This window comes from Myotis brandtii, unplaced genomic scaffold (genome assembly GCF_000412655.1).
Source record: "Myotis brandtii unplaced genomic scaffold, ASM41265v1 scaffold455, whole genome shotgun sequence".
Taxonomy (NCBI): Eukaryota; Metazoa; Chordata; class Mammalia; order Chiroptera; family Vespertilionidae; genus Myotis; species Myotis brandtii.
In genome coordinates, this window is record NW_005367384.1 from 969360 (window position 1) to 979649 (window position 10290).

A 10290-nucleotide genomic window follows, 5' to 3' on the forward strand; every position below is an offset into this window, starting at 1 on the left:
AGAGAGAAATCAATGATGAGAATCGATAGGCTGCCTACTGCATGCCCCCTACTGGGAATTGAGCCCACAATCTGGTCATGTGCCCTGACCAGGAATCCAACCGTGATCTCTTGATTCATAGGTCGATGCTAAACCACAGAGCCACACTAGCCGGGCTGTCTTATTTTTTGGATTATACTGTGACTAGGCATATTGTGGACATTCAAACTTCTTCCTTTCTTTTTTTCAATATGTTTTTATTGATTTCAGAGAGGAATGGAGAGGGAGAGAGTAACATCAATGGTGAGAGAGAATCATTTATTGGCTGCCTTCTGCGTGCTCCCCACTGGGGATCGAGTCTGCAACCCAAGTGTGTGCACTGACCAGGAATTGAACCATGACCCCCTGGATCATAGGTCAACACTCAACCACTGAGCCACGTCAGCTGGGCCAAACTTACTTCAGTGGTCATACAAAACCTCTCTAATCCAGAGAGCTGAAGTTTATTCTAAACAATATTTTTTTCATGCCTCTCCTCCCTTCTATCCATGTCCATCAGGTACATGCTTTATCTAAAGTATACTAAAAGTCTTAGAAGTTTAAATGAAATTTATTCCATAAAGCATCTAGAATCTACAATAATCCTACATAATACAATCCCTGATGTGTAGTAGTGATACAGATTGGTTTCCTTCCTTTTTTTATATTCCTGATGTAAATTTATACACTTTTTTTAAAAACATTTTTTAAAAAATATATTTTTGTTGATTTCAGAGAGTAGTAGTGATACAGATTGGTTTCCTTCCTTTTTTTATATTCCTGATGTAAATTTATACACTTTTTTTTAAAACATTTTTTAAAAAATATGTTTTTGTTGATTTCAGAGAGGAAAGGAGAGGGAGAGAGATAAAAACATCAGCGATGAGAATCATTGATCCGCAACCCAGGCATGTGCCCTTGACCAGAATTGAATCTGGGACCCCCCAGTCCGCAGGCCTACGCTCTATCCACTGAGCCAAACCAGCCAGGGCAATTTATACACTATTGATTGACCTCTGTGCGTGTCATAGCAACTGGTCATTCTGGCGTTTGGTTGATTTGCATATTAGCCTTTTATTATATAGGATACCAGCAGTTTTAGTGTGGATTTAGTTGACTTGAATAGAATTGGCATTAAGCAAAGCTACTAAGGGATAGTTTCTGTTTAAAGAGAGGCTTTAGTCAATGAGCAGTGTAGTGTTGACAAAGCTAAAAAGTAAATCAAATGTTTTTTTTATAGATCCAGGTCCAGAGAGCATCGCCGACATCGATCTCGCTCCATGTCACGAGAACGGAAGAGGAGAACTCGGTCTAAATCTCGGGAGAAGCGCCACCGCCACAGATCTCGCTCTAGCAGCCGAAGTCGCAGCCGCAGCCACCAGAGAAGTGGGCACAGTTCTAGAGACAGAAGCAGAGAGCGATCCAGGAGGAGGTACTGAGGTGTCCATAAGAGGACATGGAACTACCTTTATGGTTTAGAATTGGAATACTATTGATTTGAAACTTGCATCTGGTAATATGTACACATTTGTGTGTGGGTGTATTAACAGTTTTTCCCCTGATTGTATGGGTAGTTCAGAAAGAATATTCTTATGAGCCAGAGAAAGACATTTGGAACAAATATGTGCAGAGGTTATGCTTTTCTCTGCGTGGTATGTTTTTGGCGGGGGGGCGGGGGGAGCGGGGGAAGACGACGTACTTCATGGGCAAATAATTTTAGGTACCAATAGTCTTAGAGTTTTTTTTCTGTATGTATTGATGAATTAGGGGCTCTGAGCAGTCCTTTCATTGAATTGTTCAGCTTTGTTTGACAATGTTTTCCATACTTCTTTGAGCTGGTGCACTTCCGCAGAGCAGACACATTCTAGTATGTTGTTGTTATATACAGTTAGCTTGACAGGGCAGATTCAGAGTCTTAAAGAAGTTAGACTTCTTCCTTGACATGAAAATTCACAAGATACAAGGAGTGCAGACCCAGGGTGAAGTAAGTTTAAGGACCTGGAAATTTCATCGGGACAAAGGATAACAATGTGGTGAAGCCTTAGTACTCAGTCTATGTAGACCAAACTCCCAAAGTGTCTCAGGTTACACGATGGTCCTTAAGCTAGTTCATTTCTATGGAGCATAAACCACACTTCAGCTTGCTTTTTTTCTTGACAACTCTTTTTTTTTTTTATTTCAGAGAGGAAGGGGGGGGAGAGAGAGTGTAACATCAGTGATGAGAGAGAATCATCAATCTGCTGCCTCCTGCATGCCCCCCGCTGGGGATCGAGCTCACAACCCAGGCATGTGCCCTGATTGGGAATCAACCGTGCGTGATCTCCTGGTTCATAGGTCGATGCTCAACCACTGAGCAACACTGGCCCGGGCCTTGAAAACTCTTCTTAAACATGCATATGATTTTTTGAGTTCCTGGTCTCTATTGGTTTTAAATTGTCTATGGGTTATGCTACATAAAAACCATGATAGAATCCACAGAATGCTGTTTAAACTTTCTGTGTTTTTTTGATCCCCAACCAGCCATTCCCTGGAACCACTCACAAGCTGAGTTAGTTCATAGGCTGTCAATCAATATTTATTATACTCTTGGTTTGTTCCAAGTAGGTCTTTCCTCTCCAGCTTTATTGAGGTATAATTGGCAAATAAAATTCTAAGATATTTAAAATGTGCACTGTGGTGATTTGAGGTACATATACATTACAAAAGCATTTTCACCATTAGTTAATTATCACCTCACATATTTATCTCTCTCTTTTGTTTTTGGTGAGAACATTTAAGTTCTACGCAAACCAAGAAGTTCTTAAGGTAACTTTAATCAGGAAGAACTGTATACTTTCTACTGTATGTCTAGTAAACAATACCAAATATAACATAGTTGAGCAACTTTATTCAAGTGAGTTAGAACACAGGATTAACATCTTGGACAACAGACTGATATAAAACCTAGCATATTATAAAGTGCTAAACTGTATGTCATAGAGTAACTAATACAGGAGTGTAGATGTGGGACATTCCAGAGCAATAAAAAAAAATGGCTCAGGTAGTAGATAAAACTTGAATAAAGTGGGTATCATTTGAATAGAAAGTGTTACCAGGCAAATGTAGAGAATGAGCTGGGAATTTATATAAGGGATAGTTTCTGATAGTGTGATTTGCCACTTATCTCAAATTCTTAAAACTGTAGGCACGGTGCCATACCCAGAAAAATGCATTTAAAAAATTCTCTGAATTTTAACTGCACTGTAAATTTTGGGAATCATTCTGCTGGTTGATGGATGGTCGACAATTACTCTGGAGAGCCCGCCCACCTTTCATTGTTTCTGGTGTCTGTCACCTCTTTTATGGTGGTTGAGATAGAAGGGTTGCTCATCTGAGATTGTGTTGTTCTAGTCCCTAATGCTTCCTGCATTTATGAAGTTGTATAGGACATTTTCCCACCATACACGTGATACCTCTACTAAATTTTCAGCATGTCCTAAAGAGGATTATTTTTGTAAAAGTTTTGTTTTTCTCTAGAGCACTTCTAATCTTCATATTCAAATTACTCTTTCAAAGTAATAGTCTTTGTTTTTGCCAAAAATTATTGGAAAGTTGCTATTAAAACCTATATGTTATTACAAGTTATTGCTATATATTTGAGTTTAATTTTCAAGGTAAAAGTCTCAGTTAAGAGTCTTTAATGATTTGTTGTTCCCCTGCCCCAGCTGAAATACTGGTCTCTGATATAAGCATATTCTGTTTGTGACCTTTCCCTTGCAACAGTTACTCTTGGTAAATGAGGGCCATTTTCATTTTCCTGCTTCCTTCTCTGTTCAGACATATAGTGCAGACCCTGGAGTCAGACTACTTGGGTTCGGTGGCCTGGGCTAAGTAATTTAATTATCCTACCTTTCTTTCCCCGTCTACTAGGTAGAGATAGATGTAAGAATACCTGCTTCATTAGGACTATTGGTAATTTGAGTGAAATAGTGAATGGAAACTGCTAGTGTGTAGTCATTGTGATTTCTCACAAAGCATTAGTTGATGCTCATCTCATAGTTGATTTTTAGTTATTATTACTGACCTCTTACTCATCATCTCCATATTCCATTCTCATGAAGTATGGATAGGATTAATGTTGCCAGATATGTACTGTGTGGTGGTGTTTTTTACACATCACTTTTAAATTAAGCTCATTAAAATCTTATTAAGCAGAATGCTCGAAGTTGGCATTACTTTATCTTTCTACCTTTTTAGTTTAATCCTCTTTAACTATATTTCTAGAACTGAGTATGGTAGTAGTTTTTTCCTGGCATAGAAGTTGAAAATATTACTTAATCAGGCCTCAGATCCAAATTCTGAACATGGGTTAAGTGAGATAGTTATGTAAAAGTATTATGTCACCTATAAAGAATGAAATAAACATAATATGTGGTACTGATTCATTCTAGATGTTGAAAGTATAGAAAATTCAATATTAATTCTGATCCCGTAATGTCCTTTGGTTTTTCTACTGACTGAATCTCTGATATGAGCTTGTTTTGTTATTATTTACTTTGTTGAAGTTGGGTGTGGGAATAGAGAAGGCGGTATTAAGAAACAGTCATGGTTGGGGACTCTTTCCCCCTCCTCACGTGGGAGTCTGTGCTTGTTTCTCAATAAATTTCCACCATTGCTATAAAAAGAAAGAAAAAAAGAAACAGTCATGGTTAATCAAGATTTATAATAGTGTGATTGTATTTTTCTGTCTTCCATCCTGATTTTTTTTCTGTTGGTTGAATGAGCTAACTCAGGAGAAGTAAAGCAGATTTTTAAAATAATGAATGGTTACCTTGTCATTAAATGAGTAGTTTTCTTATCTAAGTTGCCTGCAGGCCAAATCTGGCCCCCTAACCTGTTTTTGTATAGGCAGCAACCTATGGATGGTTTTTACATTGTTAAAGGGTTGATAAAGAAAAGGAAGAAGAATATACCACAGAGACTGTATGTGACCTCAAAACCTAAAATATTTACTCTGACCAGACAGCAAAAAAAGTTTTGCAGAACCCCTGTTTAAGACATTGATTTCCATCCTATGTGGGATCTACATTCTATTATATATTTTAAAATAAGATAATACCTTTTGCTTTTTTAAGTTATTGTCTATAATTCTTATGTTAAATGCATTTGCTATGAATTGGAGAAGCTTTTTTGATTGCCCCTCAGAATGAGAATGTCCTATAAATTCTTATTTTCGCATATGGTTTTTCACCCTTAGCTATTTGTTTTCACCCATGTCTTTGTTTTAGATAGACCCTTATCAAATATGGTAGTGCTCTTTTCTGTCAGAACACTGACTCTTGTCTTTCTTGGATATATTCTGTGTGTCTTCAGCAGTCATACCTTAATATTTATCCGATTCTTTCTCTTGGATTTTGGGTTCCCCAACACATTTTGCTCCTTAAATTAATATTTTTCAGATCCTCAAAAGAAAGATTCAGAGACCAAGACTTAGCATCACGTGACAGAGACAGGAATTCAAGAGACAGATCACCTCGTGACAGAGATCGAAAAGATAAGAAGCGGTCCTATGAGAGCGCTAATGGCAGATCAGAAGACAGGAGGAGCTCTGAAGAGCGCGAAGCAGGGGAGATATAATTAGCTGTGTACATATCCTCAATCCTTAAGCTTCCTATGGAGTTACATACTATTGTTTAGTTTACAGCTGTTTGGGGTGACACAGGGAGCAGTTCCAGACACCGATCCAGCTAGGCTAGATATACAGTATCTAACTTGATCTGAACTGAACTTGTTTTCCTGATGAAGCCTAAACTACATCTATAGTTTCTGGTGAACCTGTAATGCAGTTCTGAAAATACAGTTTTATAAAAGACGCAGAGGTCTTTATTCTTTCAAGTAGGAGTGATAGTGAATGAATTGTGTAACTTGCCTTGGGATTTTTTGAGCATTTGTAAAATGCTGTCTTCCTTTCTAGTACAAACTGCAGCCTTTGGAATTTTCCTTTTTAATTCTTCTTCCTCTGACTTTTGTATCCCCTAATACCTCCGACCCTCTAATTATAAGAGAAAGGGGGGTAGGGAAGCAATATAACTTCTAAGGTTCTGTTCCCATTAATTACTAGCTGATTACAGTTCAGAGCATTTATACTGGAATGTGTGCTGGAGAAATTTAAATATTGGGAGTTTTTGTTTGTTTATTTTAGAGTTGAAAGTTAAACAGCTGTTGCATTACATACTTTGCTTTTTTTGACAATTTGAAATCAAACAAGTCTTGATTTTTCTGTTGTATTGAATTGCTACATTGGGGTGTTTTTGAAAAGGGGGTGGGGGCAGGGACTTTTTCATAAGCACTTGTTTTCTTTTGTGTGTGTGGAATATAAAGGCTACACCCTTATTGTAACAAATAATAGTAAAGTGAAAGAAACAATCACAACCACCATCATTAAACTGTAACCTGTCTTAGTAAATTGTCACTAGAACTATGCGGTGGGCATACCTTCTATTCTGTTATATCATTAATAGTGCCTTACTGTGCAAGGCACCAAAGGAAATCAGATTATACTTGCGACGATTCAAGATGAACTGTTCCACCTGGGTCCTTGCCGACTATATTCCAGCTGCTTCAGGGCTGTCTGTAACAACTGCTATCAAGACAGACTGGACCTGCAGAAGAAATTGGGGTTTTCATTTGTTTTTGTTTTGTATTTCTTCTCATTCAGCAAACTGAAATAAAAACATGGTATAACTAACATAATGAGGCTATTTCTGCATTGAAAAGCTCAATATACCCACTATGATTCAACAGGTATCATGTGATTCTAGAAAGTCTGAGGAACAAAAATACATTAAATAATGAAATTAGTGTCTGTGAGTATAATTATCTAAGACCACCTTTCAAGAACTATTTTTAATTTGTTCCCCTAAGTGTGAGGAATGCAGGCCTCATGGAATTTAGAGTGTAAATCTGAGACCATCCTCACATCTCTCGAGGTTGATGGTTGACAGCTGAGAGGCTCTTCAGAACCTCAGTCCACCATCACATGCTGTAACTAATTTAAATATTTAAAAAAAATTTTTCTACTCGAAAAAACAAAAGCTTTTTACATCCTGACTTTATTATACCCTGACTTGATATTTAGATTTTCCCAGGGTATAAATAAGGCAATACAAAGTTGTCCTCATTTTTCTTTCCATTACCTGCTCTAATTAGAAAAAGCAATCCCAGCTTCAGGGGAGTTAGGAAATGCTGGGGAAGACTCAGAGAACAGGGTTTTGATGACAGAGGCCGATTGGGGGACCAGGTAGGGGTCTACCCGCAGAATGGTGCTGGGACCACAGGTGAGCAGGGCCTTCATGCATTTTTTCCAGGTACCAGCAGAGAAACGAAGATGTCGAAGGTTCTGGGTCTACAAGCACATCTGGGATTAGACCAAACTAATGGCCAGCATAGTAGGGTTTAGGCTGAAAGCAAGGCATTCAGACTCAGAATCAGGCTCTCAGTCAAGGATCCATCAGAGAGACGAGGTCCTCAGAGTCCCAACCGTAATACACGCCTATGTCTGGGTACTGTTGGCTGCCTGTAGCAGAAGATCCAACTCAAATGGGCTTGAACAATGAAGGGTGCCTTGGCTCCCATGGCTGAGTTCCATGTGACAGCCCCATACTGAGCCTTATATCCAGATGAAACTTTTTCTTTGTGTCTAAAGAGCAAGGTGACTTTTCTCAGAAGCCTCAGGCAACCATTTTCTCACATCTCTGTGACCCAAATTAGTTAAAGGTGGAATTGCAGTTACATAGAAGAATATCCTTATTTTGAGGAGATGCAAGCTGAAATATTTATGGGTGAAGTGTGTTGATATCTGTAACATTTTCAAATTGTTCAATTTTATATATACATAGGTAAATGGCAAAATGTTTATTGTTAGAGCTAGATAGATAGCATATGGGTGTTCTGCATATTGAAACACCCTATTTTACAAAGTTGGGAGATATTTTAGATTTTCCATTTAAATCACTTAAAACATTGCCCTGTGGGCATGGATGTTTTAGGTGGGGTTTCTCTAAATACGGTCTCTGGCCAAAACCGGTTTGGCTCAGTGGATAGAGCGTCGGCCTGCGGATTGAAAGGTCCCGGGTTCGATTCCGGTCAAGGGCATGTAACTGGGTTGCGAGCACATCCCCAGTAGGAGATGTGCAGGAGGCAGCTGGTCGATGTTTCTCTCTCATCGATGTTTCTAACTCTCTATCTCTCTCCCTTCCTCTCTGTAAAAAATCAATAAAATATGAGGAAAAAAAAAATAAATAAATACGGTCTCTGGACCATCCGTATCAGAATCACAAAAGAAATATACAGAAATATACGAATGGCCAATGAGTTCATGAAAAAAGCTCAATATTCTCAGCCATCAGGAAAATGCAAATGAAAACCACATTGAGATTCCACTACACACCCACCATAATGGCGAAGTGTAAGAAGACTGGCAACAAGTGTTGACAAGGATGTGGAGCAACTAGAACTCTCGTGTTGTGGTGGATTGTAAAATGGCACAGCTGCTTTGGAAAACAGTTTGGCAGTTTCTTATAAATTAAACATATCCTTACCATACACCCCCAGGTAATCTTACCCCAGGTACCCAAGAAAAATGAAAACCTATGTCCACACAAAGACTTGTATTCCAGTGTTCACAGCTATATTCGTAACAGCCTCAAACTGGAGGTAACCGTGGTATCACCAACTAGAGAGATGAACAAATCCTGATACATTCCTACAAAGCAAAGACCTACTGATAAGTGCAGCAACATGAATAAGTCTTTAAAACCTTTTACTTCGCTAAAACAGCAGATACCAAGCAGTACGTACTGTACGATTCTTTTATATGAAATGCTGAAACAAGCTAAACTTAATCTGTAGAGATTGAAGGCAGATTTATTTGCTTGGGGCTAAATGTCCAGGAGGGAGGGTTGTTGACAGCAAAGGGACATGAGAGAACTTTCTAGAGTATTGGTGCTATTCCATATCTTGATTGGCGATGGTTCTGCAAATGCCTACCTTTGTCAGCAGGTGCTCCTGAGATGAATGCATTTCCTTTGGTGCAAATTAGACCTCAAAGTTGACTTAAAAAATATACATATATACTTTATTTTTTTCTGGTAGCAAGATGGGCTCTTTTAGACAGGGTTTCTCAGAATGTGGCTTCTGGCCCCTCTGCATGAGAATCACCAAGAAAGCTGGTAGAAACCTCACGTGAGGGCCCTGACTCACTGAATCAAAAACTCGGTACTTGGGGGATGGTGAGTTCCATGTGCTTAACACAGGTGACTATTCAAGACTAGATGTCCAGAGCTGCTCCTCAGGGGCTGCTGTGGGCTGCTGCGCCCGCTGGTGTCAGAGGCTGTTCTCGAAAGCACATGGAACAAGCCAGTGCTGGTAGCAGCATTACTAGACGTAAATTTCAAACAATAGCACCTGGCAGTGCCTGGTGGGAAAGAGACTAGAAACATTACTCAGAGGAATTCCATGCAGACCAACCTGCTGTGTGACTTCTCCAGCTTCTGTTTCATAGGAAGGGAAAGACATGCTCCGAAGGTGATGAGGAAACTTACTTGTGAGCATGTACCTCCGTGATGGGTGATTACAGGCTGGAGGAAAAGGCAGTGGCAGCATTGTTTTCTGAAGCTAGTAGTTCTCAAGCCAGCTGCATATCAGACTCTTGTGGACCTTTTTTTTAAAAAAATTCTTTTTATTTAATTTCTCTTTTTATCAAAGTAGGACATAAATATGAGTCTTGTGTATTTTTTAAAAATGTGAATATGATTTTAAGTTAGTACTACTAAAGGATGTGTTTTTAAAAAATCAGTTCTACACGATGAAGTTAAGGACAAAGCTTTTGAACTGGAGCTCACCTGGGTTGGTGAAATAACTAAAAGACATGAAATTGTTCCAAAATATATAAGGGAAGATGTGAAGAAATATGCTAAGGAACTTTTTTTTTTAATGTTTTTATTGATTTTTTAGAGAGGGAGAGACAAACATTATCAGCTGCCTCCCACACGCCCCATCAGGAATTGAGTTAAAAACCCAGGCATGTGCCCTGACCAGTAATAGAACTGGCAACCTTTTGGTGCACCGACAACGCTCAACCAACTGAGCCACACCAGCCAGGGAGCCAAGGAATCTTTGAAGGAAGATGAATCAGGTGATGATAATGTGTAACATTTACTTCAGCATTTATTTTAAATTTCTAACAGTCTCCAGGTAACTATTTAGCCCCCAAATAATTATGTACCCAGTGAC

At 38.9% G+C, this 10290-nt stretch overlaps 1 protein-coding gene across 13 annotated transcripts in view; it reads left to right on the forward strand.

Annotated features, from left to right (window-relative positions):
- Positions 1-6745, forward strand: part of LOC102244148 (putative RNA-binding protein Luc7-like 2) — a 60616-nt gene extending 53871 nt beyond the window's left edge. For all 13 annotated transcript variants that reach the window (XM_005874993.2, XM_014546714.1, XM_005874992.2 and 10 more), the window contains 2 exons: positions 1259-1450; positions 5457-6745. In XM_005874993.2, coding sequence (XP_005875055.1) covers positions 1259-1450; positions 5457-5634 — 370 coding nt within the window. In that variant the 3' untranslated portion in view covers positions 5635-6745. The remainder of the gene's footprint in view (positions 1-1258; positions 1451-5456) is intronic.
- Positions 6746-10290: the final 3545 nt, after the last annotated feature.